We start from the raw sequence: 21759 nt of genomic DNA on the forward strand, positions 1-21759 counted from the left end.
TAAGAACCAAATGTTCCTGTCGATACTTCGAAAAATTCTTATATATCTAAATTAACATTTTTATGACTAATTACTGAGTTATTAAAATGTATACATTATAAAAATATATAATAATCCTTAAAAATAAAAAATATAAAATAGTTGTTGTAATATTGTATCTTATATTTACTAAACTACTATAATCAATTTTAAAATTTAGATATATTAATATTATTAACTGTTATAATTTTAAAATTATTGTAGCAATAAGTTTCCATATTTTCCAAGTACATTATATCTTTTGTACACAATGTTAAATAACTCAAAGCTACTCCCTTAAATTACGGTTTAGATACATCAACATTTTAAAAATCTTATTAAAATTATAAGAAAAAAGTGATTTTCATACAAAAGAGTTGGTATTTTCATAGTATACTTTTAAATTATACAAAAAAAATCTAAATATATATTTAAAAAATTTTTCTTTATAATTAAGTATACTTTATATTTAAAAACTTAAAATTTAAAATAATAATTCATTATTGAAGGAAAAATAAGGATGTATTATGTGTGTATTACTTATGATGTTTCAAGTTAAATGTAGCAATTGGAAGTCACTTATAAAAATTCGAACTTAAGATTAACGATTGTAGCCACTACCCGCTCTGTATACTATTATATTGTGCATAACGTTCGGGTTGTTGTATAAGAATTTATTTAATTTTGCAAAACATATCGCTCCTGCTGGGTTTTAAGTGTACGTTTTGCGTGTATGATATGTATATATTATGCATACACAATACACATGTTAAGTTATTATGTTTATATCGTAGGTGTACTGTGTAAAAAAACAGAAAAATATCATCCAAACACAACTATGTCCATTCTTAACAATATTTTTTATTATTATTTCGCAAAATGAAAAATACAAACATTATAATATATTACATTTAACAGATTCCATATTTTTTCATGATTATTATTTTATTTTATTTATCGCGTAACGATCCAAATTTAAAATATCGTAAAAATCCATTATATTATGTAATAATATAATGTTTATGTTACTTGTTTTTATTTTTTACTGTTTAGTTTGTATTAATTTATACTTCCAAAATAATTGGTAATTTATGCATTTTTAATGATATAGAAATGTTATTATATAAATACAATATAATTAAAACAATGTAAAAATGCAATTATTATTTATCATGTACGTAAATTAATTTTCATTAAAACATTATTTTAATTGTACATCGTTGTGTATAATTATTTGTTGCATTTTATAGGAAACTCGATATATAAAAAAACAATACATTTATATTTTTATTTTTTATTTCATTGGATAGATTTTATTAATATAAATAATTAAAATGATTACTAAATAGTGAATATTAATAAAACATTTAAATCAAAATCTTTTACCCTTCTTATGGAATTTTTTTTTAAAGAATGTTTTATGTCAACTGAATTGTATCTGAAATAATACAAGTTAAATATTTTATAATTATTACAATTTGGAAACGTTGGTTTTAAGTAAATAAGAACCTAATATATTATTATTTTATGATTTGTTAAATTCTTAAACTATAAAGGCTTATTACTATTTAAATTATCATAATATCCGTGTCTAAGTTTTAAATTTTAATGCAAGTATGGTATTTGGATATGCGGGATATATTACAGTTTCTGTCATTGAAATATTTATTTCAATATTTATTTATTGGTTTTTAACTTAATCGCCATCTTATAGGTACTTTTGGTTTATATACGAATTAGTTAATACATATTTTTGAAAACTAAGAGGAGTGATACAAGCTGAAAATAATTCCCGAGCACTGATAAGGATCATAATATAATAATATAAATACAAATGAAGTGTAACATTTTTTTCGATAGTTCGAAATTCATTAAAACTTATATTTTCCTAATATTCAAAATAATTCTCTCCCAAAACATTCCCTAATCTGTAAATTTTCGTTAAAGACTTGACTAAAAGCTCCTGTATCCTACAACAATCTTACACACCGTACGGTAATTCTGTTAAAGATTTTTGTGTATAGCCTAGGATGGTAAAAAATTATTCCTCTATTGTTTAATCTCTATTTAAAGTTTTAGATATATATTATTTTAAATTTAAAAATTTCAAATTGAGATACTTTTGTTATTTTTTAAATAAAGAAATAGTAAATTTTACTTGACTTACAAGTGAAATTTTTAGACTTGATATATAAATGCAATAGTTTTATATAATAAAATATATAAATATAAATACTTATAAATAATAATTACATATGTGTATAATTTATTGTTTTGTGTATTATCGTACATATTCACTACCGCAGATGGTGTCTTGTTTACCGTTGAACTATATGACAATATACAACATTGTCTTACCTATAAGTTGCTATTTTATCGTTTATGTATGTTTAGTATTAACACATAATATACTGATTCATATCGCACTTTCAGCATCTTACGTTTTTTAGCAGACAACAGCAATCTTAATCCATTTCTACCTACATATAATTTTGTGTATAAACATCATATATTTGTACAATTCTGTTAAAACCGACAAATCACCGCGTTTTACAGGTATGGCGGCTAGATCTCGTCATGGTGATACTGTTCAAAGCGATCCCTCTCGAAAGCACAGATGGAGAACGATTAGAAAAGTCACCGGAATGCACACACCCCAGCCTGTGCGTGAATCCTTACCACATCAACGTGTCCGTCCGTGAGTTGGACCTGTACTTAGCCAATTACATCAATAGTCATGGTAAGTGCATTTTACATAAATGCAATATAATTTAATAATAATAATTAAAATAATAACAACAAAAATAAACTAATCAATAATTATATTATTAATTATATCGAATTGTTAGGGATAAAACCATAAAAGGTTTTATCATGTAGCCATATAACTATATAAGTATTATAACCTTGAATATTTTTATCAGTTATGGGTGTATCCAGAGACGTATTTAGAATTTTTACGTCCTAGGTTAATTTTTTATGAAACTACTATTTCTACCCATTTCATAAAAAAATATATCACTGACAAATTTTTGAACATTTTAATATCTCTTGAATGATGAATAACCCATGGACGATGGATTTACATGATGTGGACAATAATGCCATCTAAATATCTCTAAATCTCTAAAAAGTTTGTTTCTCGAGAAAATGGTACCTCACACCCCTTAAATATATCTTTAAGTGTATCTAACATAATATTAAATCATGGTATTTAATTTAGGGTGGAGAATCAAGTATTTTCTAAAAACCATCTAAATATGTCTGCTGGTATGCCCTGAATATTACTAAATTGGGCTCAGAAAAATAATAATTTCTAATGTATTAATAATAAAATATGATGATATCTTAAAACAAAAACGTATAATATCATTGAGTAATATTACTCAATGGTAATATCAAGTGAACCTTTTAAATGATTATTATTGAAAAATATTTTCATTAATAGCAAAAAAATTAACTACTCTTCAAATCAAAATTAAAATTTTAAAAATACGTATTTAAATTTTTATTTATTTATTTATATGATAATTCATTTAGAAAAAATATTATTAAAAATGAATGAAATCATAAAATACGAAATAATGAAATTTATTTTAAAATAATCTATTTATTTCTTTGATCAAAAAAATAATAAGATGAAAAAGTATATAAATATATTCTTTTACGTTTTTAAACATATTATACATGGCTATTATGCAGTTCTTTACGTTTACGTGTACTTATATATATATATATATATATACTAACTTAAACGATTTTACATAGTTTATTTCCGTGCCAACTAATACTACAATAACATGATAAATATAATACGTACTTTTTACTTCAGCTTTCACATCGACTATTATATTTTCATACATGATAGTATAAGTATAAAATATTATATATAATGTCAAAAAAAACAAATTTTATATGATTTTTTAGGAGTATAAGTATACTAATAAATAGTTACTGTCTAAAATTATTTTTAAATAAACTAAACTTAAAGAATGCTAAAAAGCCATTATTAAATTTTTATCTGATATTTTATATACGATGTTTCCGAAATATGCAAACAATTATTAAGTATTTTTCAAAATTTATATTTTCGAGCTTCTCGTTATAAAGTAAAATTTATCCCAATTAGAATTAATATTTAATACTTAATGCACTTTTCACTAGACAAACACAACGATAATGTTAACCGACTAAGTACTTTTCTATGTACCTATTTTAAATAATTTGTTTTTTATTGTATGACTTTTGTAGCTCGGTTTAATTAACGTTTGATTCATATCGCAACTATTTAAAAATACTATTTAGATAAAAGTCATCCATTGCAATGGTATCGATTAAAAATTGATATTTGTGTTTCAAATCTCATTTAATTGTATTCAATCCTAATGTGATGAGACTTATTACGATTAATCTATTATAATATTGCACATATTAAACATATGTTACGGTTAGATTATTATTGATATTAAACAACCGTATTTATACCATTCCAGTGATTTTAATTTTTTTTTTTTTTTACAACTTTTTTTTAGCAAACACTTTAATATACAGGTGTCATTACTATATAAGTCATGAAACTTTTTAATACTATTTTCTTTTTAAATGTATAATTTCTTCTAAAAATTCTTTATACAAGCATGAGATATTTATGATATTATTCAATAAGAATATTTATTGTTGTAATAAATGCAATTTAGACAGTAGGAGACGAATAGGTAAAATAACTGATTTCCTATCTCTCTTTCTTTCTAGCTCTCTCTGTATATTTTCTTTTTTTTTAACTCTTTTACTATGTATCTGAAACGTGTAGATTTCGTTAAAAAGGTATTATTCCTCGTCTTGCTCTCTCACGCCTACTCAGCTGAATCGATGAGAATAATATACCTAAACTGTTGCCAAATCCTTGCGCGAGAACCGCGACCCGTCACAGACATTGGTATTCGATCGAGCACGTCCTCATGTAGGTATATACGTACATACGTATTTACATATATATATGTATATTGGATACGTAATATTTTCTCCGGTTTAAGTATTGGGTCTCACGCGGTCGGCTGGTCAGAATACTAACCGACGCCCTGGCCCAAGTCGCACGTATAATTTACAACGATATGTCGTCTCTCACAAGGCTCATAATTAGGGCAAGGACACGCACCTAGAAATGGTTAAAATCGTCACCGTTATAAACGGAATAACAATGATTTAGTAATGATGATAACATATTTTATAATATTATATTATTCTAATGCATTCCGTAAATCTGCGACGGCGTGTGAGCGACGTGACTATGGTTGTATATAAACGCGATGCATTATATATTATTTATTCGTCGCCAGTAAAATTTGAATTCAAATTATGTATACGTTCGTCGTCCTATACCGGACCGGATCATGTCGGTGAGAACTGTTATACTGTCACTCATTCTCTACATACATACATATACGTTATATGAAACTAGTAATAGTACATATATAAGTACGACGAAAAAAATAAAATTTCAATGTCGCGGACGTGTGATTGACAACAATGCGTATTATTATTATTATTATTATTTATGTATCATAATAATATGCATGTATTTGTACAAATAATTTATAAGCTTAATAGTTTTTACTTTGACTAAAGGCTGAGAAATCTATGGTAACACTCGATAGCAGTCGATGTTATTGTATAACTATAATGTAGAAATAACTAATTTTCTAATATTTACACCAAACTGTACGTGTGAATCTCAACAATCCAACTTAATATAATATTATATGAATGTAATTATATCACTTATGTTTGGGTGTGTGCGCGCACGCGTGTGTATGTATGTATGTCTGTGTGTGGGTACGCAAATTAGCATGTGCTTAAAACTGTACTCAGAAGTTAAATCAAAAGGGTTATGTAAATAAGTTATACTCAGTGGTATTTTTATGAACTATATATAATGTTTACGTAATATATTATTGAACTCCCACTAATAACCTACAAAAGGGCTACAGTTTGAAATAAAACCTAAGCAAATAATGCAGTCAGTTATAAAATAAATTACGATATAAAAAGCCATTCAAAAAATAACCCTAAGTGCATTCTCGTAATGACTTATATACTTTTGTCCCGAACGTATTATATAATAATATTCTTTAGACATCCACGCGGACCTTTAAAAAAAAACCTTTGCCGTAGGTGTACAACGCTTTGTTTATATATATATATAATTTTTTGAGGGGGGAGGTCGATATCATTACGACGAGTTCGGGTAAAGGTCGTTTTGGCTGCTTCACTCTAGTGACAATAAAAAACAGAGGGTACTTAGGATTGGCGCGCGGAGCCCTTGAAAACGGTTCCGCCGGAGACACAGCATTATAAAAAATATATATATATATATTTCCGTTTTCTTTTCGAGCAATATTTGCATAATATTATAGGTAATAATAATATTATAATAATATACGCACATCAAAATGCCTTGAAATTTCATATAATAATGATAATATTATTATCCTGGACCATTAGAGAAAATCTGACCCCGTGATTAATTTTCACTACCAATGAAAGTACAATAGTAAATAATATGTCAATGTATCTACAATAATTGAAATTCCCGTGATTTGTCACTTTGAAAATAATAAAATACAATGAGCATTTAAATTGTTTATATTTTTATGACTTTGTACATATGTATGCGTTATAATCTCTAAACCTCTTTTATTTACTTCTCAATTTGCCTCTGATTGATAGTAACTCTAGAAAAATTCAATAAATCGTTACGTCTATTTCTCACTTTTCTATTCTAACATAATATACAGCAGCACGCAGCTTTGGATTTCAACGCCTGTCTCTGCATGAAGATAACATCGTAATAATATATAATATTATATATATATAGCCATATTATCATAATAATATTATATTGTTATAAAAACAATGCGTACATATCTGTGTGCGCGCGTGTATAACACGTGTTATATACATATATATATATATATATATGTGCGCGTGTGTGTAAGTATTTTATATATCCACATACATACACACACACACACACATAAACCACGCACTGTGTGGTGAGCGCAACAAAATAATTAAAATGAATAAAAAAAAATTATTGAAATTTGTATTCCTGTCTCGGACAAGACGACAATGATGTCTTTATTCATATCATTATATATAAAATAATAATATAAAAGTGCAATCACAATATCATATGGTTGTCACGAACGTTAGATCCCACGCCGGTCGTTGACCACATCGGTTAGTATTTTGATAAATTCGTGTGTGACCTTCTGCACGGGACAAAAATATAATATAATATCCGTAATCGCGGCGGGCGCATGGTTTCTGATGATATCGGTGTCGTTGATGTTCAATTTAATTCAACTTTTATACGCTATCATAACGTGAAAATTGAACATCCCGATAGCAGTCGTATGCTTTAAAGTTTATAATACGTTTTAGTCGTTTTAGATTAATAATACGGACAAACAAAATACGAAGGGATGTATAAAAGGCCAGCCCCCCCCCCCCCCCTATATCAAATATTGTTTATCAAAGAAAGTCAAAAAAATTGAAAATATGATGTTTGAAAGGTTTTAGTAATTTATATTAAATACTAAACTATCTAGAATTTTTAAATTTAATTTGACGGTTTTATGATTGTGATTATTAATACATTTTTCTGTTAATTATTATAATACCTAAATAGTTTTTATCTTTAAATTTGAAAACGTACCAAGGAATATCGAGTATATACATATTATGTAGTCGAGTATATTATGAGTTTGTATTAGATTACTATTTAATATTTACACTCGTCATAGAATACAATATTACAATATATAGCTAATGTGAGCCTAACTGAAAACGATCATTTATTCTTCGGGTCTAAGTAACAGTCGGCCCGTGTCCTGCATATTAGTATATTAAATTTAGAATCTTGATTTCAAACATAATAATTTAAAGAAGAATACACTGTATACATATATATATATATATATATATATATATATATATACAGCTCATGCTGTGGTAGATAGCATCTATAAGACTGACCGCTTGGATAGAAAAAAATTGTTTCTGTATTCATTTTGTGCAGTAGTTTTCGTTTTTTTTTCATTTTTTTATTTCTTAATAATTATTCTTTTTTTATTTTCATAAACGGAATATTAATATTATCAGTAGGCTTATCCATCGGCCAATAGGTACATATAGATAAACCCGCAACATTTGTTTATGTAATATAAAAAAAAAAAATATAATTAAATACACGCCCTCAGCCCTGTATCAAGAGTATAGACAATTGGGATTAATGAAAAGTCCAAATCCGTGTACATTCACTATCAACAATACCATGTGTTTATCCCTTCTGTAATGCGAATTTTATGTAGATATTGAAGTACACTTTCCCATATATCTAAATACGTTAATTTTAATAATACAATACCCTTATGTAAATGTTTTTTAAGTCAATATGGAAATTCAATTCTGGGTTAAACAAAATCTATTTGTCTCCAATGTCTCCTTAGAGTAATCAAAGCTTCTTTTTATATATAAATAAACCACTTTATAACAATTTTTCCATACCAATAGTTAAACACATCACAAAATCCCTTTATAAACGATTCCTCTTCAGTCTATCAAATCACTCAAATCCTTTAATTTCTGACTTATTATATGCAATATTCGAAATAACCTCAGTAAAAGGTTGTTTAAAATGAAAACGGGGTCTTAACCTTTTGGTTTAGTAAAAAAATAACTTCATACAATTTCGTCATCTCGATCAATGTAAAAATCAACTACCATATACATTTATTGTAAAAATAAATATTTAAAAATTGTGTAGTAAAATAATATATAAATACACTAACTATACATCTGCGATAGTTATGTACTTGTTTATAGTTTATACATAATGGTTGAAATTTATAACATTCATACATATTATTATAATATGTGTATGGACAATGGACATAAAATATTATATTTTATAAGTGGCAAAATATTAGAATGATAAAAAAAAATAATGTCAAAAACTCGTTTGTGTACAATTATTTGATTTTGAAGTATCGAGCAGTTACCTATAACAAATACACACATATACCTATTTATAAATGTATATTTCTGTGTATACATTATAAACACTTGAACAGGGAATTAGCATAAAATAAAATGTTTGGTTATGTTGTGGTTTTTATCTTTTTTTATCCTTATAGATTCTCCTTGGACTATTATACCAGTTTTCCGGAATGTTTATTCGAGAACATATTTATATAAATATGTGTGTGTGTGTGTTTATGTTCAAAGCGAATGGTATATATGCATATTCGCTATACAGATACTTACAGGGTAGGCCACTGTACAAATTTTCCTGTTTCCTAGCAATAGTGCACGAGGGCCACCCCGTCATCTGTGCGTGCACGTTTCTGCATTATTACTTGTGTTCGAATGTTTTTGTTCTATATAAACATAAGTATATGGCGTTATATTACGTATATCGTATGTGATTGCTGTTGAAAAGATATAAGTGTGTCGTGTACCTATATAATATGTGAAATCAATTACGCCGCGGATAATTCACGCCGTTCACGCGTGTTGTAGTACTACAATACCGCAGTATTTTGTAATCCGTACACGATAAATAATCATATTAAAATTAATAATATAATTTATATTGGTTTAGAATATGCATGTGTGTGTGTGTGTGTGTGTGTGTGTGTATGTGAGTGTAATATTATACGAGAGGAAAACCGAAACCAGTTTTATTTTTGATTCGTTTTTTTTTTTCGTAAGGAAAATAACAAAAATACAAATAAATTGGCATCGGTATATTACAGAACGCGTGCGCGGGACGGTGATACATCCGCGAAGATCCAGTTAGGTGACAAATCCTCGCAAATACGCGTACTTACACACACTTAACTATGTACAGAGTGTCTCGTCGTGTTTGTACTCGTCCATATTACTATTTAGTTTATATAATATACACCCAACCTAACCTGAAATTGAAGACTACAGTATCGCCCTGTATGAATACACCGATATAAACTATAACTACCTAGTTATGAGTATACTAACGATACTCAACATTTAAAACCATGTTGGTTTAAATAAACTGACGATCTCAGACACTTTTTTGTTGTACTATATAAAGTACATCACGAAATATTAAAAAATAATTATTGAAACACTTTAATAACAATTTTTTACGGAAACGTATGTTGGATACACTTACATACGTGTTTTAATAATTTAATCTAATTTAATCGATATATTTTTAAAAATTGTGTTATATTAAGATGACACACTATCGTGATGAATAATGTTTTTAGTAGATAATATGTACTGCAGTAAATGAATTCAAATCATTCCTATATTTATTTTACTTCTTGGAAATATTTTTAAATACGAAGATTTTTTATGTTTAAAAATCGTTTTCAATGCAACTATAAACATCTAAAGAATACAATCGTGGTTTTAAAATTATCAGTGTTTACGAACTAATCATTGCCGCGAATCGCCAAATCATGATTACATTGTATCTCTATAACGTCATTATTGACTAATGTGTAAGCGAACCATGTTCATCAGATATCATAACCAGGATGGCGCGATAACGATTTTTACACACTGACCTCAGTTTCGTTTCACACAAGGACCAAAGAAAAATATCTTGCTAAATTAATTGCCTATACAATACTCTTATTTCATCGAATTGTACCATCGATCACATTAATCGTCTTCGCAATCCATTTTCAAGTGAATACGCGAGGTACTTACACATAGCAGATATACGGCAACACCGATGGTGTTATTGGTTTTTTTTTATTTTTTTTTTTTTTTTTTTTTTGCCTAGCATAACGGACTTTATATATAATACATCCACGTAATGTTGTAAATCACCCATCGACTTAGTCTCGAGGCCGTTACCGTGAGATCGTTTCCAATATTATCTCGACAACAGCACTTATAGCACAGAACTCAGTGTACATATAATATACCTAGATGTGTGCGTGCGTGTGCATACGGGGTTGAGCTGTAGTATTTTCTTGCCTTAACATTTCATAGATATACGAAAGAAAATCACCACGGAACACTATGTATATCATTTTGGGACTATATTATATTTTATTATTTAATATTTGTATTATTTATTTATTTAAAACGCAAAATCAGTAATATTTTTAAACATAATAATATTATGAATATAAATTTTAAGTTACAAAATTATTTAGATGACGATAACGGAAACTACGGAATATCAGCTTGGTTTCAATCCACTTTTTTTTTTTTTTGTGATCAATTTTATAGTGGAAATCTCCTGCAGATAAATTAAGTTTGAATTTGTCTCTGATTCAAATGTTCAAAAACGGTTTCAGGTGTCGTTGCGCATGAACAAAGAGGCCTAAAAAGTTATTCTGAAAAATATATTGTGTTTTGACTGTAGATTTAAAAAATGTTGTGATGTGGTGAACTATTATAGATATACATATGATAAGAATGGTATTATTATTTATTATTGATGTATACTCGTATAGAAATAGAGAACATTTAATTTATAATGTTGAACTATAGCTGTTTATATTTTATAAGAATAAAATATTTCATTTTTGTATAGATTAATTATATTTTTCAGGTTAGTTTTCATCAAAGAAAACACCGAAGTATTTAATCGAATGATCTTTAATATTCCAACTTACGGGTTGATTTTATTATTTGAATTTAACCTAAATATAAATACATATAACACACTACACACATAAATTCTTTTACATTTTAACGACATATTGGAAATGTTTATGCCTTAATACCTTTATTGTCACTAGAATTACCATTACCATTCCGTACACCTTCTTTTGCTATCACGGTTATTGCAGTTCACTATATTATTATTTATGTATTATACGCCGTCAATATTATTAATTTTTTTTTACATAATATATATAAACACAGTTTAACGGATTTAGGTCCTTTATGATATAATTAATTGAGAACTATTAAATTATACTAATTTTTAGCTCTGAGAACGCAAACGTATACGGTTTTTCAGAATTTCGGTATCTGTGCTTTCTTTTAGTTCTTCCCCTCACTTCTCCTTGCTAAAAAATGTGTATACACACCGCGTCCCATATTTCAGTCGAAATTGCGTTTAAATATATTTCATGTGTTCCGCTCCTCCGACAACAACCACCATCCCCTATCCATTGTAATTCCTCTTGACTTCTGTGTTTACCCGCCCATTCATACACGCGGGTTGTCACTCACTGACGATCCAATTTATATACGTACGATATATTATTATGTGCATGCATACAAGAGTTACACCCCCACACGGGTTTCACTACAGACAACTCTGATGGCCCGTTTATTTATTACTTCGTTTTATTAGTCAATATAATGTATTACGTTTGCTTTTGGTTTTTATTTATTATTATTATTATCATTATTATCAGCATTGTTTTTTTTTGGTAGTTAGTTCAAAAAAACAAAAAAAAAAAAAATGGTGGTACCTATCATATTATTATTCAAACTGTACGGTATTGCAAAATAATGATACAAGTGGTTTTATGTGTATTCAGAATTATAAAATTATTATCGCTTGTGAGTTGGTGATAAGCGAAGTTTGAAAAAACGAACATCGCAGCGTATAATCATTATTTTGTATGATTGTTATCCGTTCGACAATTGACGTATATTCGTCGTTTCCATTCACAAGTATACAACAAGATAAAACATAATAATTACTATGTATTATGTTTATTATGTGATTTTCGTTGTGAAATAATAATGATATTCTTTGTTAATTATACAACAATAAAACCCGATATAATGTGGATGGGACAGGTTTAATCGAAAATCGATATATTTTATGCAAAAACCATATGATTAATGCAGAAATACCTAAATCCAATACTCGGAAGTACTGTTCTTTTTTGAACGAGGTATAACAAATCTTGTGGAAAATATATCATGAATGACTCAAAATAACCTATCCCTTATTTTAAAATATTAAAGAGGAGTTTTAGAAAAATAATGTGTGTGTTGTAATTTAATTTAAACACAATTTGACCAAAATATGCGGTGTTATTTGTTAAACGACGATTTATTAGTACAATATATTCTATAATTGTACCTATGAATTTTTTTTCTTTTTCTTTTTAAATGTATAGTGAATTTTTTATATTTTACAGTTTATGAGCCTTGTGTAGATAGACACACTTAACAACTTAACACAGCGGCATTTTAAAATATTAAATTTTTTATATTTTTTATAAGAATTTGGAATTTACTATACAATTTATATTTGATTCAATCCTCCCTTCGTAACTGTTCAATACAATTTATTTACATATGTTGCACTATATGCATATATTATTATTTTTTGAATCATTTTAAAATTAATATTTTAACCCTGGTTTTGTATAATTATTAATATACATTCAAATCCAAAATACTTACATAAAAAATTTGAGATAACCATACTATAGACATTATTAATAATATATACCTTATTGTTTAAAAAGTATAATTATTCATTTTCATCAGAAATCTTAAAATAAATTTGTGAGTTTTGAAATTTTAACTAAAAAGTGAATAGAGAAGTATTTATAATTGGTATAAGGGAGCAAGTTAATACGAAGATGAGCTTAGTGAAATACCCAGCATAATGTATACATATAGTAATACCCTATAGTATGTTCATTCAATATAATTTTATGATTTAATATTCATTTTGATTGAAAAAATAACATAATTTTTACTATTCTGCCAATAAAAATCCCTATAAAATTAGTATTCGGAAACATCGTCAACAAAATAATGTCTTTATTATTTTATTTATTTTTATTTTATTTTTTGTATTAAATTTAATCGACTGGGGTGATTTTGTTTTACATTTTTTTTTCAGAAGTCTTAAGTGGAATATATGACAACAACAATGAAAAAGGTGAGATAATTTGAAAGCATGAGTTTTATAATATCGTAATAATATAATATTATAATATACTTACATGAATATTAAATAGAAATATATAAATATTTAATGTATTTGTAATAATAACGTAAAATATATTTTAAAAATATTGCGAGTATTTCTGCTGATAGATTTTATCTGTGTTTATAATTTAATTCTATACTTAACTATAAACGTACAAATAATTATCTGAAAAAAAAAAACAAAAACCTTCGTTTGTATATTTCTATTTTCTATTTTCTACTTTATTTATCTTATTAAACATTATTAATATTTTTTTTAATATTTATATAAATACATTTTTTTTTTTTATTTGCATGCAATTTTTTTTACGGAGTATGATGAAATATTAATAATAATAACATATTATATGAAGGTATTGCGTAAAATATACAAATTCTCAAATAACGAAATCAGGTTTAATATTTTACTTAGACACAGGGCGCTCTGAATAGGCAATACAATAATCCGCTATACGTTATAAATTGTTTAGAAATTTGTATCGGGGACGGCGATATTTTAATATCGCTGTTTTCTTTAGATTGGAGAGCAGTTTTTTATATCGTCTTTTGAGAACTTTCACGGTATAATATTATTTTCAATTTGACGTCTTTTCTTGTCTAGTATACATTATTTTTAACACATAACACATTTCTTTAATATTGTCGGAGTTGTGTGGAAACAAAACGAACAGGTAGAACACTTTTTACTATGATATTCTCGTTCAAAATCAAAAACAATAATCTGGATTGAAATACTGAGTTATTTCAGTCAGATATAATTTATTTGTAGCTTCATAAATTTTATTCCACCCAAGTAAACCAAAACTTTCAATCAATGTAGCCGCCTCGCGCAAATGACAATTTGTTGTTCTATATGCTTCGGAATACAGACATCTCGCTAACAACTCGCGTATTTGTTAAATAATGTCCTAACATCATAATTAGTAGGCTATTGAGTGCATTTAGTATCAGTCGCAAAATCACTTAAATACACGAATGCTGGCGAATTGCTTAAAAATAAATTCTGAAAATTGGATTGATTTAAAATTAAGCGGAACAAACATACTATGAAACATACCGTTTTATATTGTAATACATATTCGAATTTTTGTACCACTTTGATTATACCAAGATTATACTATCACATGAGAGTATAATGTTAAACTCATTATTATTATTATTATTGTAACTATGCAATAAATCAATTTGTACCTGGCCGTGACGGTAAAACGAGTTACATCTTGATTTAAAGTATATTTTTTATAGTATACTATCACATTCGATGTAATATATTTAAACATGATAATATATCAAAGCCGTACAAGAAATTTCCTAAAATGTATTGATATTTGTCAATACTTCAATTACGTGAGGCACTCGCCGAGTCACCGACAACTAAAATTATTGTTTGGGAAAAACGCATTTTAACATTGCAAATTTGTTAACTTTTATTATTAAAACCCATTCTGTTTTCTTGGTAAATACTGCAATAGATATTTTCCATGTACGGGTATTGAGTCGATTTCAGTAAGTCATACTATTTCAAAAGTCCAAGTCGCTCGGAACTTAAGCTTTCAAATATGACGTACAGTTACTGCGAAAATAATATTTATGGTATAAATATAATTTATTATTATAATCGGTATAATATAATTGTATCAAAAAATATTCTTTGTTTAAATTAGTTTCGAAAATATTATTTTCAGTATCGAATATAATCTAGTCTCTGATTCTTGTTTAAAATTCATAAACATTTCTGATTTATTTTGTCAAAACAACTTTTTCTAAAAAAATTAATATTTTTTTTTTTTCTAGAGTAAATTTTGTAAACTTTGTAAATAATAATTATTATTTACAAAAGTAATCTAGTTACGAGATTTAAAAAAACATTCGTGTACGAATAAATTCTATTTAAAAACCCAAATATTTATTTTTAGTACATTCACCTTACATAATAATAAAACTGTTGTTATATTTACAAAAGAATAAATAAGTCACCGACATCCGGACGGGCCATGATTACAAATTAATATGGTTATAGCCTTTAGATAATAAGATATAGGTAATGTGGCTGATAAACGTGGATGTCACGGAAACGTACCTACATAAAAAGGGATATTTTGTATTGTGAAACGGCCGCACATAAATATTTACGGTCAGTTTGTGTTGGCTATTTCATCGTATTGTCTTATGTCTTATAAGTATACACACATGCATATATATATATATTACAATATAGAAGACGCCACGCTTCTCTGGCGGTATAATAAAACACTTTTTTACAACGACGAGTAGCGAGCGGAAGATGGCTAGTGGGGACATTTATTATGTTGAACGCGTGTGGAAAAAAAAAGTAATAATAAATAAATAAAGGACAAAAAAGCAGTTATAATACGGAGAGCCACGTATGTATAGGATACAGATGGTGGAGGAAAAACAACTGTTTTCCGCAAGATAATTCAACTATATAAACGCGTGGCGCGCGCCTTGCCGCAAACGCTGTGGCCGACAACAGCAGAAGATGACTACGACGACAATAATGCCAAAGAACCGCGCGGGGACGTGCGCGCTAGCTCGACGAGGTCCGACGAGACCGGAACTTCCAGCATCCGACGACGACGACGACGACAACTACTACTAGAGAAGCGGCTGGCGGATGTAAAGGCATTGTCGCGTGCGTGTGCGTGTTTGTGTATATACGGGTACCCTATCCTCTTCCGTATCACTGTATGTGTATTGTATATATATATATAAATATATATAACACTGCGCGATGACGCCGCCGCCGCCGAGGGGTGTCAAATGGTCAAACTGGCACCGGATACAAGACCTTTTTATACGCCCCATCCGGTCGGCGTCGTCGTCGGTTCCGGCCGGCCGGCCAGGCAGAGTCGTCCTTCGGGTATGCGACATATATAATACATGTGTGAGTGTATGAGTATACATCGCCCGTGCGACTCATATATATATATATATATATATATATATATATATATATGGAAACTTACTTTTATGGACTTTCACTGTCGTTGTCGTTGATGTCGGTTTTTTTTCCTGTCGTGTTTTTGTTAGTTTTATCCATACTGCAGTCGTCTGTGAATATTGCCCCCCCTCCCCCCATTCTCGGGAAAACCAACAGACCGCGGTGAATTTTTATTTTTCTTTCCTAGTTTGTTTACTTCATCCGGTAGACCTCACTAACGATTTCAATCCTGATTGGTACGATCAATTATAAATATGCATAATATTATTATTAGAGGTATTTAATAAGTATAACTATACTTATGGTTCAGGCCTATAGGCTATAAAAAGATGCAAATCGTTCTATTATAGTCAAAATATAGTCCATATGGTGGCTTGGCTTTAACATATTATTATACTTTAAAAACACGTATTATACTTAGAACACAATCATAGCTTTTCGTACACTTCATTTCAGTTTTTGAGTATAACTTTTATAAGCCTTACATGAATCGTTCTGCTATACCATTCAATAAGACTGTTAATAATTATGCTAACAAATTCGTTTTCCCGTCTCCACCCTTAATGTAAATCTTTTCTACATAAATGCCTTAAATTCTCTAATTAAAATTCTTCTAAACCATTACCCGTATTAATACAAGACTTATGGTTTAAATATAATTGACTTAATGTGAAATCCATTAGATTTTATACTAGTTCATTTCTTGTTTTACCTAGTAATTGTAATCAATATTAACATTTCGTAAAAAGAAAAATAATATAGATACCTAATCCATAAGATCTACCCCATTACCAATCGCTTTATTTCACAGCTCACCATTCGAAGTTGATAAAAAAAATATATTTTTTTTTCATCGGTTTGCACTTGTAACGAAAGAATTCAAACACAGCTTTTATCAAAATAGATTTCAATATGAATGCTACATTAAATTATACTGCAGTAGTTTTTTGTACAGACGATATGGCACATCAAACGACAGACATTACTTTCGATGCAGTTTATTATGTCAGATTTCAAGAGAATGTAGTACAAAAAATATATATTTATAGTCAATATCAATGGCGCATAATATCATCAGCATATAATATACTCTATTGACGGCTAACCCGTACTAGCCAATAAGCATGAAGTATGTGATGTCTTTCGATTTTTGCAGCTCATCGTCTATTGTTGTATTTGTTGTCTGTTCAATAAATTTATTACAGATATTATATTTTTTATATCGATAATATAGGTACTCATTTTTCCATAGTAGAAACATCCAATGTTTGAAATTAAAATAAAATAATTTCAAAATAGCCTCTGTGCGATTTTAAGTTTGATTTTATTCCACAACTCGCATAATACGTATATATCTCTATTATTAATACGAGTACGTATTGATGATTCTAGAGGCGTGTTCGCGAATGAATGAAGGTATCATAAATTCCCCTCTCAGACTGCTTTTTTATGTATTAATTTCTCATAGTTATTTGTCAAAAAAAAAAATATTTTTTTAAAATATTATTGATTTCTCATATAATTTAAGTTGAAGCATTTAATTAAATACTAAAAGCATTTTTACCACTATCCACCGTAATTTACGACAATAATTATTACTAATAAATATATTTAAAACTAATGGTGAATTTTTTTGCATATTTCTGCATATTTTATGGTTATTGCATATCATTACATATTTTTACAAAATTCGAAATGTATTGCATATTAAAACTAAAAACGTTTATAAACTTAATTTATTTAAATAATTAATTATTGTAAGATATTTAATTTGTGAATTTTATATAAATAAAAAAAAATTTCTTGCATATTTCGATATTTTTTAGAGTATAAAAATACGTGCTCTAGTAATAACTAATAAGTAATAATTATATATATTATACAAATTTCACTTGTACACGATTAATAATATATTATTATAGTTAACTATAGCGTCTTTGATAAAATGCAAATAAATACGTATATAATTTTTGTATTAACGCGGTTTCAAAATAGAAAAAAATTCATATTCCCAATTTTAAAAGTAAAGTAGGTACGCAATTATCTAATTTATTTAACTTTCTATAACAGATCAATTTTTAAAATTCGTTGTTTGTAATTTTGCAAAAAATAAATAAATAAATAATAAAATATTTAAAATATTTTTGTAGAGTATAGTTAGTAAATATTAATACATATTTATTGGCCAATTAATTTCATTTCGACTAAAGAGTGAAGTGATTTTTAATGTAAGGATTACTTAAAATCGAAGTCGAAGAAGGTAGTCGTTCTTTCTGTTCTTTGTAGCTTTATTTAACATGGCAAGTTTTATTTATATTCAGCATAATCTACTCGTATTTTAGTTTAGACATAAAATGTGTTATATGGTAATACGTTAAACAAATACAACATAATATGTACTAAACACATAAAATTCATAAAATTAAGGATATGTATTATGTATATAATATATTTTATTACAAGCAATTTAAAACTATTATTTACAAAGCATGAGCTTAAACCTTTAATTTATTGATCCTTATTTATTTTTGATTTTATAAATAGTAGTATTAATTATTTAAATGTTGTAAATTGTTTAATACATGAAAAAAGTGTTGTATGTATTCATTATCTTATATTTACGTGCGTTTATAATTATGTTTTTACCATTTAGCATTTAATAAGAACCGTAAATCAATAATTCATTAATATTCGAAAATAATTTACGAAAGGATCTGTCTCCATTCCAATTGAAATAACTTTAAATAATTATTATTGGTATACAAGATTTTGTCCCCTTACAACTTACGCTCCAGTTAGTTGAGTGTGTATATGAAGGTGGTATATGATGCGTGCAGAGGTTTGAGGGCACGCGAATGATGATACTTAACCTCATTTTGCTTGTGTGCTTTCGACATTTCATTTATTTATCGTATTGGAACACTTGAAAAGGCCAATTCAATTGTATAATTTTATTTTTTGTTTAGTTTTAGGCTATTAGAATTAATAACAATGTATGTGTAATTCACGTAGTAAATATGTATATTATAATTTATAAAGAAATGATACGTAATGATGAGTTTTTGATACATTTTGATTAATTAAATATTAATATATTTGATGCATTATTGCGTAGAGATACATCAAGCTACTTTTATGTTTAACATTAATTTTTTTTTTTTTTTTTTAACTTTTTATTTTAAAGCGTACAATATGTAAATAAATTATTACAATAACTACGCATACGGAAATATATAATATAGCTTGACATAAACGTGATAAAAGCAGCCACCCAATGGCGACACTTTATGACATGATTAACATTAATTTAGTTATACTATTTGCATTTTATATTGATAATGACAATCAATAGACTTCTTAAAGCTTATACAATTTAACGTATTTATAAAACACCATAAATAGACAAACTATGATCTGAAATTATAATCATTATTCGTTTGTGCACAAAGCACAGGTACTATAATATTATATAATTATTTAATATATTTATAAACTTAGATGTGATTTATTGCTTATTGATATACATGACTGTAATTTATTGCAAATAATTATTTAGTATTATATGTAGTAATATAGAATAATATAATATGATGTATGCATATATATTATATACTAACAAACTATCGGCAGCTTTTCAAATCGTGCTGCTTATATTAATCTAAAAATTTCCGTTTTCATATTATACAATAAAGTGACGTCATTGCAGTTTAAAAAGGTCGTATCTCACAATAATACGATAATGGTATGTTGAATATAAACAATGCTAAAAAAGGCTAAAAAAAAATAAAACGATCTATGGAAGCGCATAGTAAACGTCGGATCTGCCGATGGTATTTCCGGTCTTCTCCCTATTCGATATTTTGTCTAACATATACATTATACATATATTAAATTGTTCTTCTAGTCGTTTCACCCCCTCTATTACGTCTAAAAAACGTCTTTATACATAAGTTGTATGAACTACCCAATTATTTGATTTTTTTTTTTACTCTTTTTCGTCGCTTTATACGTAAAAATAATAATACGTACTGATAATATGTATGTACCTATATATACTGTCGTCGAATATATACCTATTAACTAAATTTAAAATTTATAAACATAAAATGTCTATTTTACAATTTAGATAATATTTTGCAAATATTGTGTTAAGAAAATAATAATCCAAGTATATCTTGGATTACTTTTATAATATAAACAAGCAGTAATTATGTAAAATTTGGTACAAAATACAAATTATATAGTATTCCTATTTCGTATTCCTACTCAAAAACATGTATAGATAAAGTTATAAAATAAGGATATTTAAATATAGAGTAAAAGCTAAAACTAATTATTATTATTATTATTATTATTATTATTAATAATATTTTTATATTATTTATATTATTTTATGGTTTTGAAATCAATATTACAATATATACTTAAATGAAATCAACAAATGTTCAAAACACTCATACCAATGTCGTTTATACGCATCATGTTCTTCTAAAAGTACTTCACGTCTTTAATTTAAAATCAAATTATTTTCTAAAATGATCTTTCTATAATAAATAGTATTAATCGCGTCTGATTTCTAATTTATAGTCGATGGGAATGTTATATATTTTGAAGCTATCAGAAAAAAAAATTACATAAAAAGTAAAAACTACCAAACCTATTAGGCTATTAAGTAACAAGCGTGTCGATTTCAAAATTTAAAACACAAAACGATAAAACCTCTATAAATAACATTATGAAAAATATTACAGTATTTTACATGTCTGCCGAATTAATCAATTGCAAAGATCCATCTCTGGGTA

At 27.2% G+C, this 21759-nt stretch overlaps 1 protein-coding gene across 5 annotated transcripts in view; it reads left to right on the plus strand.

Moving 5' to 3' along the window:
- The window catches only part of LOC112597656 (nuclear factor 1 X-type), a 148143-nt gene that overhangs the window by 92727 nt on the left and 33657 nt on the right, over nt 1-21759 (plus strand). For 3 of the 5 annotated variants that reach the window (XM_025343786.1, XM_025343784.1, XM_025343787.1), the window contains exons 4-5: nt 2575-2758; nt 13907-13945. In XM_025343786.1, coding sequence (XP_025199571.1) covers nt 2575-2758; nt 13907-13945 — 223 coding nt within the window. The remainder of the gene's footprint in view (nt 1-2574; nt 2759-13906; nt 13946-21759) is intronic. The other 2 variants (XM_025343785.1, XM_025343789.1) reach the window with 1 other exon arrangement.

This window comes from Melanaphis sacchari, unplaced genomic scaffold (assembly GCF_002803265.2).
Source record: "Melanaphis sacchari strain LSU unplaced genomic scaffold, SCAv2.0 Contig436_pilon_pilon, whole genome shotgun sequence".
Classification (NCBI taxonomy): domain Eukaryota; kingdom Metazoa; phylum Arthropoda; class Insecta; order Hemiptera; family Aphididae; genus Melanaphis; species Melanaphis sacchari.